Source organism: Penaeus chinensis, chromosome 7 (genome assembly GCF_019202785.1).
Source record: "Penaeus chinensis breed Huanghai No. 1 chromosome 7, ASM1920278v2, whole genome shotgun sequence".
NCBI classification, from domain to species: Eukaryota; Metazoa; Arthropoda; class Malacostraca; order Decapoda; family Penaeidae; genus Penaeus; species Penaeus chinensis.
In genome coordinates, this window is record NC_061825.1 from 36,214,975 (window position 1) to 36,233,096 (window position 18,122).

Here is an 18,122-nt window from a genome sequence, read left to right on the forward strand (position 1 = left end):
AGGCAATTTAACTGGTCTCTACTCTGTGATATATTAACAAATGAATTTATATAGCTAGGAATAAGAAACAAAGTGCAGTTATGTATTCTTTTTTACAAAAATTTAAAAATCATATTATCCTGAGCTGTTGTTTCATGATCATGGACTTAAAAAGCGTATAATTTTGTTTCAAAAATATACAGTCATGATTGTGTCTGATTTAGCTACTCTAAAGAAAGTGCCAAAAATACTGTAAATTGTGATAGATATTTTTTCCCGTTGAAATGTCAGTCTTGATAAGATAGAATGGTTTGAACTGCAGGTTTTTTGTCTTTTCTTTTTTTTAAGAGGAACAGAAAGACAGGTAATGAAAATTTAAAGGATTTTTAAAAATCTTTCTGGCATATACAAAACGAAAAATAAGAAAAAGTTTCACGTACAGATTTCTTTTTTTTTTCTTTTTTCTTTTCTAATATATTTATATATTTCATCGGAAGTTCTGTTAGATATTAATACAAAAAATATATACATATATATATTTCAAAAAAAAATCTTCAAAACACAAAATAAACCGCTAATCAAAGCAACCTACTCGATAACCACACCTAAACGACAGACAAACACATAAAAACAATCCTAATAATTGTATTATTTTATTAGAACTCTTAGAAGACGTCCAAATATGTCTTTAAAAAAAAGCCACCACTCTGGGCTATGGCAGACTCATAAAGACATCTCAACCTGGTCGTCTGAAGTTGATACTTGAGTTTTGTATCTGAAAAAAAAGGTGGTAGTTGGTGTGGTTGTTTGGTTGTTAGGTAGTTAGAAGACAGTATGGTGTATGGTGATTATGTTTGGTAACACGGTAGTTATCGAGATATTTACCAGTCTGTGTTGATATAAGTTCGTATTTTTCATAGTCCTAATGTATTCCAGTATAGATATATGTGTAAATAAATGGATAGATATATAGATAAATATCTGTTTCTTGATCTTAAACTGACGATCCTATCCCCACTGTATTACACTCTAACTAAGTCCTAATTTACCTTAGACTAACCTAAGTTATTCCATTCTGCACTATCACAACTTAGCCTAACATACCCTAGCTTAGCTCATGCCCTCCCCCACCCCCCCTGATCCTAATCTATCCTAACATAACCAACTTAGCATATTCTAAGCCAACTTAACACATCCTAACCTAACCAGATCCCACCGACCTTATCCTAAATTGATAAACATTGATTATACAAGATTGCCCACCGATTATTCACGATTATCCCTCTCCCTCTCCTTCTTCATCTATCTTTCTTCCTGTTTACCTCTACCTGATCCGGTTTTAAGTCACGTGCATTCTCGTAAGGACTAAATAGTGTCATTATTCGAAGGAATTTGCATAAGGCAGCGAGGGACCGTTATTGTCTTTCCTAACCTCGGCTCCTTCTTTCCTTCTTCCTTGCCCCTTCTTTAATTATCTTCTTTCCTTCCGTCATCCCATACATACACCCTCTCCCTCCTTATTCATCTCCTTCCTTCTGTGTCTTCTTCCTTCTCCCTCCTCTCTTTTCGGTTATTACTTTTTTTATTTTATCTCCACGCGCCCTATTTCTTCTTTTTTCCTTCTACATCTCCCTTATGTTTTCTTTCCCTCTTTAGCTTTTCCCATTATTCCTCTCTCCTCCCTTCTTCATTTTCACTCCTTCCTTATTTCCTTCCTTTTCCCTTCTCCCTTATGTCCTTCCTTTTCCCTCCTTTCCTTCTCTCCCCTTCCTTCCTCCTCCTTTCCTCCTTCCTTCCTTCTCCTTCCCTCCTTCCTTCCTTCTCCTCCCTTTCCTTCCCTCTTAATCCTTCCTTCCTTCCTTCTCCCTCCATCTTTCCTTCCTTCTCCCTTCCTCCCTCCTCCCTTCCTTCCTTCTCCCTCCCTCCCTCGTTCTTTCCTTTCCTCCCTCTCCTTCCTTCCTCTTTCCTCCTTTATCCCGCCCTCCTCCCTTCGTTTTTTCCTTTCCTCCCCCTCCCTCCCTCCCTCCTCTTCCTTCACCCCCTCCCCCACTTCAACTCCCTCCCTTCCTTCCCTCTTCCTTCCTTCCCTCTTCCTTCCTTCCCTCTTCCTCCCTTCCCTCTTCCTTCCCTCCCTCTTCCTTTTCTCCCTCTTCCTTCCTTCCCTCTTCCTTCCTTCCCTCTTCCTCCCTTCCCTCTTCCTTCCTTCCCTCTTCCTTCCTTCCCTCTTCCTTCCTTCCCTCTTCCTTCCCTCTTCCTTCCTTCCCTCTTCCTCCTTTCCCTCTTCCTCCCTTCCCTCTTCCTTCCTTCCCTCTTCCTTCCTTCCCTCTTCCTCCCTTCCCTCTTCCTTCCTTCCCTCTTCCTTCCTTCCCTCTTCCTTCCTTCCCTCTTCCTTCCCTCTTCCTTCCTTCCCTCTTCCTCCTTTCCCTCTTCCTCCCTTCCCTCTTCCTTCCTTCCCTCTTCCTTCCTTCCCTCTTCCTCCCTTTCCTCTTCCTTCCTTCCCTCTTCCTTCCTTCCCTCTTCCTTCCTTCCCTCTTCCTTCCTTCCCACTTCCTTCCCTTCCTCTTCCTTCCCTCCCTCTTCCTTCCTTCCCTCTTCCTTCCTTCCCTCTTCCCTCCTTCCCTCTTCCATCCTTCCCTCTTCCTTCCTTCCCTCTTCCTTCCTTCCCTCTTCCATCCTTCCCTCTTCCTCCCTTCCCCCTCCCTCCCCCTTTACCCCCTCCCTCCCCCTGCCCCACCCACCTGGCGCAAGGGTCGTAGCAGCATCCCTGACCCGCGAAGAAATCCTCTCCGTCCTCGAGGGTGTCCGGCAGCTTCTGGTCGAGCGTCTCCGGCAGGAGGACGCACGCGAGGCCGCCCACGACGGTCGCCACGCCCAGGATGGTGTAAGGGAGGAAGTGGCCGAACTTGGACTGCGGGCGGAAGGGGGGGGGGGGGGAAGGGTTACTTAACTTTGATATTTTTCTCTGTGTCTGTTTGTCTTTTTTTCTGGCTGTCTGTCTGTCTGTCGTTTCTCTCTCTCTCTCTCTCTCTCTCTCTCTCTCTCTCTCTCTCTCTCTCTCTCTCTCTCTCTCTCTCTCTCTCTCTCTCTCTCTCTCTCTCTCTCTCTCTCTCTCTCTCTCTCTCTCTCTCTCTCTCTCTCTCTCTCTCCCTCTCTCTCTTTCTCTCTCTCTCTCTTTCTTTTTTATCTCTCTTTCTTTCTCTCTATGTGAGTCTGTGTGTCTGTATCGCTTTCTTTCTTTCTCTCTCTCCTTCTCCCTCTCCCCTCCTCTCCCCCCACTCTCATTTTCTCTCTCTCTCTCTCTCTCTATCTATCTATCTATCTATCTATCTATCTATCTATCTTTCTCTCTATGTGAGTGTGTGTCTGTGTCGCTGTTTCTCTTTCTCTCTCTCTTTCTCCCTCCCCCTCCCCCTTCCCCCACTTTCATTCTCTCTCTCTCTCTCTCTCTCTCTCTCTCTCTCTCTCTCTCTCTCTCTCTCTCTCTCTCTCTCTCTCTCTCTCTCTCTCTCTCTCTCTCCACCTCCCTCCCCTCCCTTCTCCTCCCTCCCTTCCCCTCCCTCTCTCTCCCTCTCAAACTCACCGATCTCATCCACCAATCTCAACCTGAACTCACCAACTAAACCCACCAAGTAGACAACATACGGCGACAGGAGAGCGGCGACGAAGCCCACAGTGTAGATGAAAGCCATGCCCTGTGCCCTTGCAACGGTGGGCAACACTTCGACTTTGTATTGCAAGCCCACGTTGCCTGGCATCGTGATGAGCAATCTCCCTAACATTGCTAGCACCGTGATGGCGGTTTGGGCGTCTGCAATGGGTGGGAGAGAAAGGAAAGAGAGAGAGAGAGAGAGAGAGAGAGAGAGAGAGAGAGAGAGAGAGAGAGAGAGAGAGAGAGAGAGAGAGAGAGGGAGAGAGAGAGAGAGAGAGAGAGAGAGAGAGAGACAGAGATAGATAGATAGATAGATAGATAAGTAGAGAGAGAGAGAGAGAGAGAGAGAGAGAGAGAGAGAGAGAGAGAGAGAGAGAGAGAGAGAGAGAGAAAGATGTTGAATGTGTTTATATTTGTTTATATTTCATGCTCGTTGATTAAATATTTGTTTATCAATGGATTGGTTGATTGGTTTTCATTATTTTCTTACATGGATGGATAACCTAGAAGAACTTAAAAGCAGGAAAGAGGGGTAATTATGTATATATATTGATGAAAATTTGAATATTACGGTCAAAAAGGAAATATCATCTAGAAAATTCATTATACCTCCCTTTTTTTTTTTTTTTTTGCCGACATAAAAAATACAAGATATTAAATCTAAACAAATATTCACTTTGAATATGTATATAAAAAAAAAAAATCCAAAAGACGAGAGATTCATATATTAAATGTGTTAGTAGTATTTTCATATTAATATTGATAAATGTATTTCTCACTATGGACAAACGCCTTTCTGAACCTGTTTTATATACAGTTTGATATGACTTTTGACATGTCATGTCATACGTTATCTGTATTTCCTGGCCTTACTTGACCTTTTGGCATTTCGTCTGTCCTCCATCCACTTTAATCTTTTGCATTATGTATTTATCGTATTCTCTCTCTCTCTCTCTCTCTCTCTCTCATATCCTCTCTTGTTCTCTTTCTTTCTCTTTTCTTCGTATTTCTCCTTTTTTTCGTATTTTTCCTCTTTTTTCGTGTTTTTCATCTCATCCTTTCATTTCTCAATTTTTTTGTTCTATTCTTCCTTTCTTTCTTACGTTTTTTTCTTCTTTGTTTTCTATTTTCCTCTTTTTTCTCTCATTCTTTTACTTTCTCTTCCTCTTTCCTGCCTCTCCCTGCCTTTTTTCTCTATTTCTCCCTCCCCCTTTTCTTAGTCCATCGCCCTCATCCTCTTCCCTTTTCCCTCCCTTCTTCCTTCTTCTCTTCACCCTTTTCCTACCCTCCCCCATTATTCCCTCTCCCTTTTCCCCTTTCCTTCTTCCCTCTTTTCTTCCTGCTCTTCTTCTCCCCCTCTTCCTCTAACACCTTTCCTTTCTCCTTCCCTTCTCCCTTCACCCTCTTCCCTACCCTCCCTTTTCCTCTCTCCAGCCCCCACCCCCTCCCCCTTTCTCTAACCCCCCTCGCCCTCTCCCTTCCCACCTCCTCCCCCTCTCACCAACCCCCCTCTCCCTCCCCCTCTCCCTCCCTACCTCCTCCCCCTCTCTCCCTCTCCCCCTCCCCACCCCCCTCCCCAGCCCGGCACTCACTCGAGACGTATTCCATGACTTTAAGGGAGCGAGTAAGGGGTGAGTTGGGGGTCGTGTGTGTTTGTTTGTGTTTCGTTGTGTTTGTGTTTGGTTGTGTGGCTATGTTTGGTTGTAGTGTGTTTGTTTGTTTGTGTTGTAGTGTGTTTGGTTGTGTGGCTATGTTTGGTTGTAGTGTGTTTGGTTGTGTGGCTATGTTTGGTTGTAGTGTGTTTGTTTGTTTGTGTTGTAGTGTGTTTGGTTGTGTGGCTATGTTTGGTTGTAGTGTGTTTGTTTGTTTGTGTTTCGTTGTGTTTGTGTTGTAGTGTGGTTGTGTGGCTATGTTTGTTGTTTTGTGTTTGTTTGTTTGTGTTTTGTTGTGTTTGTGTTGTAGTGTGGTTGTGTGGCTATGTTTGGTTGTAGTGTGTTTGTTTGTTTGTGTTTCGTTGTGTTTGTGTTGTAGTGTGGTTGTGTGGCTATGTTTGGTTGTAGTGTGTTTGTTTGTTTGTGTTTCGTTGTGTTTGTGTTGTAGTGTGGTTGTGTGGCTATGTTTGGTTGTAGTGTGTTTTTTTGTTTGTGTTTCGTTGTGTTTGTGTTGTAGTGTGGTTGTGTGGCTATGTTTGTTGTTTTGTGTTTGTTTGTTTGTGTTTTGTTGTGTTTGTGTTGTAGTGTGGTTGTGTGGCTATGTTTGGTTGTAGTGTGTTTGTTTGTTTGTGTTTCGTTGTGTTTGTGTTGTAGTGTGGTTGTGTGGCTATGTTTGGTTGTAGTGTGTTTGTTTGTTTGTGTTTCGTTGTGTTTGTGTTGTAGTGTGGTTGTGTGGCTATGTTTGGTTGTAGTGTGTTTTTTTGTTTGTGTTTCGTTGTGTTTGTGTTGTAGTGTGATTGTGTGGCTATGTTTGGTTGTAGTGTGTTTGTTTGTTTGTGTTTCGTTGTGTTTGTGTTGTAGTGTGGTTGTGTGGCTATGTTTGGTTGTAGTGTGTTTGTTTGTTTGTGTTTCGTTGTGTTTGTGTTGTAGTGTGGTTGTGTGGCTATGTTTGGTTGTAGTGTGTTTGTTTGTTTGTGTTTCGTTGTGTTTGTGTTGTAGTGTGGTTGTGTGGCTATGTTTGGTTGTAGTGTGTTTGTTTGTTTGTGTTTCGTTGTGTGTGTGTTGTAGTGTGGTTGTGTGGCTATGTTTGGTTGTAGTGTGTTTGTTTGTTTGTGTTTCGTTGTGTTTGTGTTGTAGTGTGGTTGTGTGGCTATGTTTGGTTGTAGTGTGTTTGTTTGTTTGTGTTTCGTTGTGTTTGTGTTGTAGTGTGGTTGTGTTTCTCTGTTTGTTGTTTTGTGTTTGTTTGTTTGTGTTTCGTTGTGTTCGTGTTGTAGTGTGGTTGTGTGTCTCTGTTTGTTGTTTTGTGTTTGTTTGTTTGATTGTGTTGAATTTGTTTGTTTGTATTTGGTTGTAGGTCTGTAGTGTGTGTGGGTCTGGTCGTGTGTCGCTGTTTGTTTGTTTGTTTGTTTGCCTCTTTCTTTTTCTCATGATTTTCTCTTTGCTGGACTCTATTCTTCGCTCTCTCTCTCTCTCTCTCTCTCTCTCTCTCTCTCTCTCTCTCTCTCTCTCTCTCTCTCTCTCTCTCTCTCTCTCTCTCCCTCTCTCTCTCTCTCTATATATATATATCTATCTATCTATCTATCTATCTCACTCACTCACTCTTCCTCAACAACAGGTTTGCTGTTGATTTTAATTCTATTTTATCTTATCTCTATTATTATTATCAAATTTGTATTATCTATTATTATTATTATTATATTTTTATCATCTATTATTATTACTATTATTATTATTACTATCATTATCATTATTATTATCATTATTATTTTAACTGTAAAGGTTTGCTATTCATTTTTATTTTTTCTTATTTTATTTCTATTATTGTTTATTCACTTATCATTATCATCATTTTATTCAAGTGTAAAGGTTTGCTGGTAATTCTTTTCTTTCTTTTTTTCTATTATTATTTCTTTATATTTCCTTTTACTCTTATTTCATTTGGTGACGAACGAGGAATTAAGAACGAGGAATGAGGCATGAGGAATGAGGGAGGAATAATAGGAGACGAACGTGAAGAACAAGGAATGAAGGGGTGAAGAATAATCAATGACGGACGGAGAATAAGGAATAAAGGATAAATAAAAAATAATTAACGATAATTACTCAGGATGTAGGCGACCATATAGTGCGTGTCGTAGGTCATCCCGACGATGAACCTGAAGACGACGAAGGAGACGAAGGAGGAGCAGAAGGCGGAGGCCACGCCCCCCAGCCCGCCCACGACGTTGGTGGCCACGATGACCGGCAGGCGCCCCCACGCGTCGGCCGCCCAGCCCAGCACAGGCGACCCCACCAGGGACCCCACGAAGAACAGCGACTATCTATCTATCTATCTCTCTCTATCTCTCTTTCTCTCTCTTTCTCTCTCTTTCTCGCTTTCTCTCTATCTTTCTCTCTCTCTCTCTCTCTCTCTCTCTCTCTCGCTCACGCTCTCTCTCTCTCTCTCTCTCTCTCTCTCTCTCTCTCTCTCCTCTCTCTCTCTCTCTCTCTCTCTCTCTCTCTCTCTCTCTCTCTCTTTCTATTTTTATTAAGACTTCAAATTTACTATTTTCACAATGAAAAATTACCTTAGAAATATATATACATACATACATACATATATCTATATATATATATATATATTAAATAATAAAAATACCTGAGACGTGATGGCTGGATAGAAAAGAGAGAAATCATACACCCAGCCGTGGGTACAGCTGATCGTCGGCCAGCTGGGGACGGGCCAGCTGGTCTGGTTTTCTACCACCTGTTTTTACGGGGGAGGAGGAGGGGGGGTGGGGAGTAGAATAGATTTAGAGAAGAAAGAGAGAAAATATTAATGCAGTTGGTCACTTACTTGTTTACTTTTTACTTATTTGTTTACTTGTTTTTATCTCCTGTTTTTTTTTTTTTTTTTTTTTTTTTTTGGGGGGGGGGGAGATTAGCTTAGAGAGAAAAAAAATCATATATTGATTCAGTTTGTTACTTACTTGCTTACTTTTACTTACTTATTTACATATTTTGGGGAGAAGAAACGATAAAATAATGAATTGTTTGTTTGTTTGCTTAAATACTTGCTTATGAAATAATCATCTAACCACTGCTTGGGGAAACCTATTTATTATTGGGGAAGATTAGATTAGAAAAAAGATAGAAAATATTAATTAACTCAAATATCTACTTACTTAATTCTTATTTACTTATCTAAACATTGTTTTCGGGGATTTTTTTTTTTTTTTTTTTTTTTTTTTTTTTTTTTTTTTTTTTTTTTACGGATATATGGAAAAAAATATATTTGATATATTTACTTATTTACTTATTAACTTTTTGTTGATTTATCTCATCACTGAATGGGAGAATTTGTTTTTTTTGTTTTTGTTTTTTTTAAGTTATATTAGGAAAAAAAAAACTAGAGAGAATATTAATTTATCTCCTTGTTTACTTACTTACTTTTTACTTACTTATCTAATCCTTATTTGTCGTTTTCTTGTTTTCTTGTTGTTTTTTTTTTTTTTTAGGAAGACCAGATCAGAGAAAAAACAAGAAAATGTTTATTGAATCCCTTGTCTATAGGAGGAGGAAGTTTGAAGATAAAGGGAAAGAAGAAGAAGAAGAAGAAAGAGAAGAAGAAGAAGAAGAAGAAAGAGAAGAAGACGAAAGAGAAGAAAAATAAGAAAGATGAAAAGAAGAAGAAAGAGAAGAAGAAAAAAGAGAAGAAGAAGAAGAAGAGGAAGAAGATGTTGAAGATAAAGAGGTAGAAGAAGAAAAAAAAAAGAAGAAGAAGTAGAAAGAGAAGAAGAAGAAAAAGAAAAAGAAGAAGAGGAAGATGTTGAAGATAAAGAGGAAGAAAAAGAACAAGAAGAGAGAGAAGAAGAAGAAGAAGAAAGAGAAGAAGATGAAGAAAGTGAAGAAGAAGAAGAAAAAGAAGAAGAAGAAAAAGAAGAAGAAGAGAAAGAAGAAGAAGGCGAAGAAAGAGAAGAACAAGAAGAAGAGAGAGAAGAAGAAGAAGAAGAAAGAGAAGAAGAAGATGAAGAAGAAGATGACAGAGAAGAAGAAGAAAGAGAAGATGAAGAAGTAGAGAAGAAGATGAAGAAAGAGAAGAAGAAAGAAAAGAAGAAGTGTGTGTCCATACAAATGCATGCATGTATTTACTACTTCTACACCTATCCAGCAAAACCTCCCACATTCACCCTAACTATCCACATCCGCCCACCATAACTATCCACACCCATCCACCCTAACTATCCACATCCGCCCACCATAACTATCCACACCCATCCACCCTAACTATCCACATCCGCCCACCATAACTATCCACACCCATCCACCCTAACTATCCACATCCGCCCACCATAACTATCCACACCCATCCACCCTAACTATCCACACCCATCCACCCTAACTATCCACATCCACCCACCCTAACTATCCACACCCACCCACCCTAACTATCCACACCCATCCACCCTAACTATCCACATCCACCCACCCTAACTACCCACCCACCCTAACTATCCACCCACCCTAACTATCCACATCCGCCCACCCTAACTATCCACATCCGCCTACCATAACTATCCACACCCACCCACCATAACTATCCACACCCATCCACCCTAACTATCCACAACCACCCACTCTAACTATCCACGCCCCCCTACCCCCCCTACCCCACCTCACCTGGCTGAAATCCACCTGGTACCTGACGCACTCCAGGTACTTCCCCGAGTGCGGATCCCTCGGAATGGTGAGTCTCTTGACCTGCTCCGAGGTCAGGTTGAGCCGGGCGAGGTCAGGCGGAGGCGCGCACCAGTGAGGCGGGGTCAGGGTCATGAAGAACTGGCCGAAGTACACGAAGGAGGCGATGGCGCACATGAGGTAGTTGACGCAGAAGAAGAGCTGGGAGGAGAGCGAGGAAAAGGAGGGAGGAGATTAAGGATGACGGAAGAGGAGAGAGAGGAGAGTGAGGAAAGAGCGAGGAAAGTAGGGAGGAGAGCGAAGAGAGTGAGGAAAGACCGAGGAGAGTAGGGAGGAGAGTGAGGAAAGAGCGAGGAAAGAAGGGAGGAGAGCGAGGAGAGTGAGGAAAGAGCGAGGAGAGTGAGGAAAGAGCGAGGAGAGTAGGGAGGAGAGCTAGGAGAGTAAGGAAAGAGCGAAGAGAGTGAGGAAAAGGAGGAGAGTAGTGTAATATTCTGTGGACTTGTCTTCTCTTTCTCTTGGTATGTATGGTGCTCTTGAAGTGAAGTGAAAGTTGTTGCTGCTTCTAAGTTTTATTTGCACGGGAGTGTGGTAGGTGGGATACAGAGGACAGGCAAGGCAGGGGCGCCCAGGGAAGAGCGGGCGACCTGCCCGGCCCGCTGTGGCGAGCGGTCTGTCTGAACTGCTCAGACATTTCTATGAACAAACTTCGTTTTGGAACATTTCATAATGGAAAACATGAAAGAATTTGAATGAACATAAAAGTCCGATACATATGGTCACATATGGTTTCGTGGTGCAGGAACAAGGGAACCTTATAAACGGTTGTATGTAAGAAGAGTTATGGTGTTTACAAGACTAAAAAGCTTCGTGATAAGGAGACAAAAATTGCTAAGGATTCACAAAACATAAAAACATTTGGATATAGACAATAATAGCGATAACATACTTAGTTCTTCAGAATAGGCATTTTCTAACGAACATTTTGAGTATAAACAAGACATAGTTATACACAGAGACATTAGAATAATAGCATGAGAATCGTTCACGAGCAGTAAGGGTTGAATTAGCGTGTTCTAAGGTCACTTTGTCATCATGATAGCTGTAGGCCTGTTGGAGTCGGCTGAGTACAGTGGAGTTACTGTGAGATAAGGAACACATGGTTTTTCTGGTATGTGAGACGAAAGAGATCACGAGAACAGGTCACTAAAAGTAGGGAGGAGAGTGAGGAAGATGAGGATAAGGATAAGTCCGATATGCGAAGCTGAGCCTCGCCCGGGCTATGCCAATGAGGGGAGCCCGGCCTGTGTCGACTAATGTCGACTCGCCAACGTGTGTCAGCTGGCGCTGACTCGTCTTAGTCCTTACCCGCCGTGGTGCCCAGTCACAGCAGTAACCTCCAGGCGACAATTGCAACTTCTCGTGCCTGGGCGGGGCGCGAACCGCCGACCCCTCGGATGAGAGGCCGACACGTTACCACTGTACTAGCCCGGAGGCTGAAGATGAGGAGAGCAAGGAGAGTGAGGAAAGAGCGAGGAGAGTGAGGAAAGAGCGAGGAAAGTAGGGAGGAGAGCGAGGTGAGTGAGGAAAGAGCGAGGAAAGTAGGGATGAGAGCGAGGATAGTGAGGAAAGAGCGAGGAGAGTAGGGAGGAGAGTGAGGAAAGAGCGAGGAGAGTGAGGAAAGAGCAAGGAGAGTGAGGAAAGAGCGAGAAGAGTGAGGAAAGAGCGAGAAGAGTGAGGAAAGAGCGAGAAGAGTGAGGAAAGAGCGAGAAGAGTGAGGAAAGAGCGAGGAGAGTGAGGAAAGAGCGAGGAGAGTGAGGAAAGAGCGAGGAGAGTGAGGAAAGAGCGAGAAGAGTGAGGAAAGAGCGAGGAGAGTGAGGAAAGAGCGAGGAGAGTGACACGAAAGAGATCACGAGAACAGGTCACTAAAAGTAGGGAGGAGAGTGAGGAAGATGAGGAGAGCGAGGAGAGTGAGGAAAGAGCGAGGAGAGTAGGGGGGAGAGCGAGGAAAGGGCGAGGAGAGTAGGGAGGAGAGCGAGGAGAGTAAGGAAAGAGCGAGGAGAGTAAGGAGGAGAGCGAGGAGAGTGAGGAAAGACCGAGGAGAGTAGGGAGGAGAGTGAGGAAAGGGCGAGAAGAGTAGGGAGGAGAGCGAGGAGAGTGAGGAAAGGGCGAGGAGAGTAGGGAGGAGAGTGAGGAAAGGGCGAGGAGAGTTGGGAGGAGAGGGAGGAAAGAGCGAGGAGAGTAGGGAGGAGAGTGAGGAAAGAGCGAGGAGAGTAGGGAGGAGAGTGAGGAAAGAGCGAGGAGAGTAGGGAGGAGAGTGAGGAAAAAGCGAGGAGAGTAGGGAGGAGAGTGAGGAAAGAGCGAGGAGAGTAGGGAGGAGAGTGAGGAAAGAGCGAGGAGAGTAGGGAGGAGAGTGAGGAAAGGGCGAGGAGAGTAGGGAGGAGAGTGAGGAAAGAGCGAGGAGAGTAGGGAGGAGAGTGAGGAAAGAGCGAGGAGAGTAGGGAGGAGAGTGAGGAAAGAGCGAGGAGAGTAGGGAGGAGAGTGAGGAAAGAGCGAGGAGAGTAGGGAGGAGAGTGAGGAAAGAGCGAGGAGAGTAGGGAGGAGAGTGAGGAAAGAGCGAGGAGAGTAGGGAGGATAGTGAGGAAAGAGCGAGGAGAGTAGGGAGGAGAGTGAGGAAAGGGCGAGGAGAGTAGGGAGGAGAGTGAGGAAAGGGCGAGGAGTTTAGTGACCTGTTCTCGTGATCTCTTTCGTCTCACATACCAGAAAAGCCATGTGTTCCTTATCTCACAGTAACTCCACTGTCCTCAGCCGACTCCAACAGGCCTACAGCTATCATGTTGACAAAGTGACCTTAGAACACACTAATTCAACCCTTATTGCTCGTGAACGATTCCCATGCTATTATTCTGTTCTTCCTGTGTATAACTATGTGTTGTTTAGACTCAAAATGTTCGTTAGAAAATACTTATCTGAATCACAAAGTATATTACTGCTATCATTGTTGATATTCAAATGTCTTTATGTTTTGTGAATACTCAGCAATATGTGTCTCCTTATCACGAAGCTTTTTAGTCCTGTAAACACCATAACTCTTCTTACATACATCCGTATATAAGGTACCCTTGTTCCTGCACCACGAAACCACCATGTGACCATATGTATCGGACTTTTATGTTCATTCAAATTATTTCATGTTTTCCATTATGAAATGTTCCAAAACGAAGTTTGTTCATAGAAATGTCTGAGCAGTTCAGACAGACCGCTCGCCACAGCGGGCCGGGCAGGTCGCCCGTTCTTCCCTGGGCGCCCCTGCCTTGCCTGTCCTCTGTATCCCACCTACCACACTCCCCTGCAAATAAAACTTAGAAGCTACGACAACTTTCACTTCACTTCACGTCAAGAGTACCACCACACAAGAAAGAGTGACAGAGAGAGAGACAGAAAGGATAAGCCCACCACAGTACATCACACTGGTGGCATAACGCAAGGATAAGACCACCACATCATTACAAGGAGAGTTGGGAGGAGAGTGAGGACAGAGCGAGGAGAGTAGGGAGGATAGTGAGGAAAGGGCGAGGAGAGTAGGGAGGAGAGTGAGGAAAGGGCGAGGAGAGTTGGGAGGAGAGTGAGGACAGAGCGAGGAGAGTAGGGAGGAGAGCGAGGAGAGTGAGGAAAGTCCGAGGAGAGTAGGGAGGAGAGTGAGGAAAGAGCAAGGAGAGTAGGGAGGAGAGCGAGGAGAGTGAGGAAAGAGCGAGGAGAGTTGGGAGGAGAGTGAGGAGAGTGAGGAAAGGGCGAGGATAGTAGGGAGGAGAGTGAGGAAAGAGCGAGGAGAGTAGTTAGGAGAGTGAGGAAAGGGCGAGGAGAGTAGGGAGGAGAGTGAGGAAAGAGCGAGGAGAGTAGGGAGGAGAGCGAGGAGAGTGAGGAAAGGGCGAGGAGAGTAGGGAGGAGATTGAGGAAAGAGCGAGGAGAGTAGGGAGGAGAGTGAGGAAAGAGCGAGGAGAGTAGGGAGGAGAACGAAGAGAGTGAGGAAAGAGCGAGGAGAGTTGGGAGGAGAGTGAGGACAGAGCGAGGAGAGTAGGGAGGAGAGTGAGGACAGAGCGAGGAAAGGGCGAGGAGAGTAGGGAGGAGAGCGAGGAAAGGGCGAGGAGAGTAGGGAGGAGAGCGAGGAGAGTGAGGTAAGAGCGAGGAGAGTAGGGAGGAGAGCGAGGAGAGCGAGGAAAGGGCGAGGAGAGTAGGGAAGAGAGCGAGGAAAGGGCGAGGAGAGTAGGGAGGAGAGCGAGGAGAGCGAGGAAAGGGCGAGGAGAGTAGGGAGGAGAGCGAGGAGAGCGAGGAAAGGGCGAGGAGAGTAGGGAGGAGAGCGAGGAGAGCGAGGAAAGGGCGAGGAGAGTAGGGAAGAGAGCGAGGAAAGGGCGAGGAGAGTAGGGAGGAGAGCGAGGAGAGTGAGGAAAGGGCGAGGAGAGTAGGGAAGAGAGCGAGGAAAGGGCGAGGAGAGTAGGGAGGAGAGCGAGGAGAGTTGGGAGGAGAGTGAGGAGAGTGAGGAAAGGGCGAGGAGAGTAGGGAAGAGAGCGAGGAAAGGGCGAGGAGAGTAGGGAGGAGAGCGAGGAGAGTGAGGAAAGGGCGAGGAGAGTAGGGAGGAGAGCGAGGAGAGCGAGGAAAGGGCGAGGAGAGTAGGGAGGAGAGCGAGGAGAGTGAGGAAAGGGCGAGGAGAGTAGGGAGGAGAGCGAGGAGAGCGAGGAAAGGGCGAGGAGAGTAGGGAAGAGAAGCGAGGAAAGAGCGAGGAGAGTAGGGAGGAGAGCGAGGAGAGTGAGGAAAGGGCGAGGAGAGTAGGGAGGAGAGCGAGGAGAGCGAGGAAAGGGCGAGGAGAGTAGGGAGGAGAGCGAGGAGAGCGAGGAAAGGGCGAGGAGAGTAGGGAGGAGAGCGAGGAGAGCGAGGAAAGGGCGAGGAGAGTAGGGAGGAGAGTGAGGAAAGGGCGAGGAGAGTAGGGAGGAGAGCGAGGAGAGCGAGGAAAGGGCGAGGAGAGTAGGGAAGAGAGCGAGGAGAGTGAGGAAAGAGCGAGGAGAGTAGGGAGGAGAGTGAGGAAAGAGCGAGGAGAGTAGGGAGGAGAGCGAGGAGAGTGAGGAAAGAGCGAGGAGAGTAGGGAGGAGAGTGAGGAAAGAGCGAGGAGAGTAGGGAAGAGAGCGAGGAAAGGGCGAGGAGAGTAGGGAGGAGAGCGAGGAGAGTGAGGAAAGAGCGAGGAGAGTAGGGAAGAGAGCGAGGAAAGGGCGAGGAGAGTAGGGAGGAGAGCGAGGAGAGTGAGGAAAGAGCGAGGAGAGTAGGGAAGAGAGCGAGGAAAGGGCGAGGAGAGTAGGGAGGAGAGCGAGGAGAGTGAGGAAAGAGCGAGGAGAGTAGGGAGGAGAGTGAGGAAAGAGCGAGGAGAGTAGGGAGGAGAGTGAGGAAAGAGCGAGAAGAGTAGGGAGGAGAGCGAGGAGAGTGAGGAAAGAGCGAGGAGAGGAGGGAGGAGAGTGAGGAAAGAGCGAGGAGAGTAGGGAAGAGAGCGAGGAAAGGGCGAGAAGAGTAGGGAGGAGAGCGAGGAGAGTGAGGAAAGAGCGAGGAGAGTAGGGAAGAGAGCGAGGAAAGGGCGAGGAGAGTAGGGAGGAGAGCGAGGAGAGTGAGGAAAGAGCGAGGAGAGTAGGGAGGAGAGTGAGGAAAGAGCGAGGAGAGTAGGGAGGAGAGTGAGGAAAGAGCGAGAAGAGTAGGGAGGAGAGCGAGGAGAGTGAGGAAAGAGCGAGGAGAGGAGGGAGGAGAGTGAGGAAAGAGCGAGGAGAGTAGGGAGGAGAGTGAGGAAAGAGCGAGGAGAGTAGGGAGGAGAGTGAGGAAAGAGCGAGAAGAGTAGGGAGGAGAGTGAGGAAAGAGGGAGTAGAATGAGGAAGAGGAGGAGAGTAGAGAAAGAATGAGGAGAGTAGGGAAAGAATGAGGAGAGTGAGGAAAAGAAGGAGATTAGGAAGAAGAGTGAGGAAAACGAGGAGAGTAGGGAGGAGAGTGAGGAAAAGGAGGGCGAGAGTGAGGAGGTGAGTGAGAGAATGAGGAGAGTGAGAGATTGAGGAGAGAGAGGAGATTACGGATGAGGAAAGAGGATAGGGAGAAGAGCAATGAGAGTGAAGAAAGAGCGAGGAGAGTGGGGAAAAGGAGGAGAGGGAGTGTGCGAGTGAGAGAGCGAGGAGGTGAGTGAGAGAAGGAGGAGAGTGTGGATGAGAGGGAAAAGAGGGGAGGAGAGGGAGGGCGAGAAGGGCTTGAGGAGAGGGGGGAGAGGGAGGGCGAGAGGGGCGTGAGGAGAGGGAAGAGGAGCTGGGAGGAGAGTGAGGACAGGGAGAGGTAGGGTGAGAGTTAGGGTGTGGTAAGGAGACCTAGGAGGAGAGTGACGAGAGGAAGGATGAGAGTGAGAGAGTTAGCAAGAGAAGGAGGAAGGATGAGAGTGAGGAGGAGGGAAGAGGAGCTGGTGTTTAAGGTTTAAATGTTTAAAGGTTTAAAGGTTTAAAGGTTTAGAGGTTTAGTTTGATTCCATTTATTACAATGGATATTCTTGGTGTGACATACTGTCTGTTTCATTTTGTTTCTAAACTATCCCCTGTGTGCAAGGAATGGCCGGGGTTACCATCCACTGGCGGCGAGGGATTCGAACGCAGGTCAGTAAGATTGCTAGACCAGATCGCTACCGCTTCACCACACATCGGGGGGTGGGGGGGGGGGGAGGGGTGAGGAGGAGAGTGAGGGTGAGAAAGAGGACAGGGAAGAGGAGATGGGAGAAGAGGAAGGGGAATAAGGAATAAAGGGTTAATAATATTAACCCCATAATCTAATTGTTTATCACCATCTTCATTTCCTCATTAACATTATCACTTTTACTAAAATTATCACTATAATTACATAAAAATATAACGAATTTGGATAATTATTACAATAATCCAACGGTCATGATTTAATAATTCAGAATGCTTCCACTTATATAAAGATACTTATACACACATAAACACATAAACACAAATGCACACACACGCACACACACACCCACGTATAGTAATAATGATGATAATAACATTAATAACAGAAAAAAAAATGATAACGATAATGACGATCATAATGATAAGGATAATAATAATGATAATAATAATGATGATGATGATGATAATGATAATAATAATAATGACAATAATAATTACAATAATAATAATAATTATGATAATTATAATAATCATGATAATAATAATAATAACAACAACAACAATAATAATAATAATAATAATAATGATAATAATAATAATAATAATAATAATGATAATAATGATAATAATGATAATGATAATACTATCAATAATAATAATAATGTTGATGATGATGATGATTATCAGTATTATTAATATAATGAAATTAATAATAGCAATACTAATGATATAATAATGATAATAACAACGATAAAACACACCCACATACACACATGAAATGCAAAATAAATACACACACAAATACACACACATACATATTGCATTTACAATAATCATCATAAAAAAATGGTCACTTACCATCTGGTATTTCCCAAACCCGCCAATATGAACAAATACGCTATCAAAATCTTTAATAACCATCGTTACTAGTTTTTGACACTGTGGCACTATGAGACTGTGGCACTATTATGCTCTGACGCTGCTACACGAGTGTTCTACCATGCTGTGGCACAATCGCAGTATGGCACTAATGGTGATATGATGCTTTAGCACTATTGTAGTATGGCACTGGTAGTACTGTGCTATTCTGGCACTGTGGTGGACTATGGCACTATCTCAATATGGTAGTATGATAGACTGTGGCACTGTTTCATCATGGTGCTATGTTGGACTATGACACTATCTCAATATGGTACAGTGATGGACTATGGCACTATCTCATATAACACTATGACACTTTGACACTGAGGGGAACAACATATATCGAAGTGGCACTCGAAATCCCCTGGAGAGAAGGTATTAACAACACAAAGTGAAGCTGATTAATACGTTGGCACTTTCGACTGGCACTTGGTGGATCTGAAGAAGATTCATCTTGATAAAACGGCTGAGGGAAAGGGAGAGATTGAAACACTAATAAATGTAGAATTCAGACGTATGATGCACGCGCGTGTATGTGTGTGTGTGTGT

The 18,122-nt window shown here is 44.8% G+C and overlaps 1 protein-coding gene across 1 annotated transcript; it reads right to left on the reverse strand.

Moving 5' to 3' along the window:
- Positions 1-702: 702 nt before the first annotated feature.
- Positions 703-17,661, reverse strand: LOC125026964 (beta-alanine transporter-like). The gene is made up of 8 exons (XM_047615570.1): positions 17,481-17,661; positions 9,940-10,158; positions 7,919-8,026; positions 7,384-7,591; positions 5,221-5,238; positions 3,606-3,799; positions 2,718-2,887; positions 703-754 (listed from the first exon to the last, which is right to left on the reverse strand). Exons 1-8 carry the CDS (start codon positions 17,571-17,573, stop codon positions 703-705), a joined length of 1,062 nt encoding a protein of 353 aa, XP_047471526.1. The 5' UTR covers positions 17,574-17,661.
- Between the last annotated feature and the right edge of the window lie 461 nt (positions 17,662-18,122).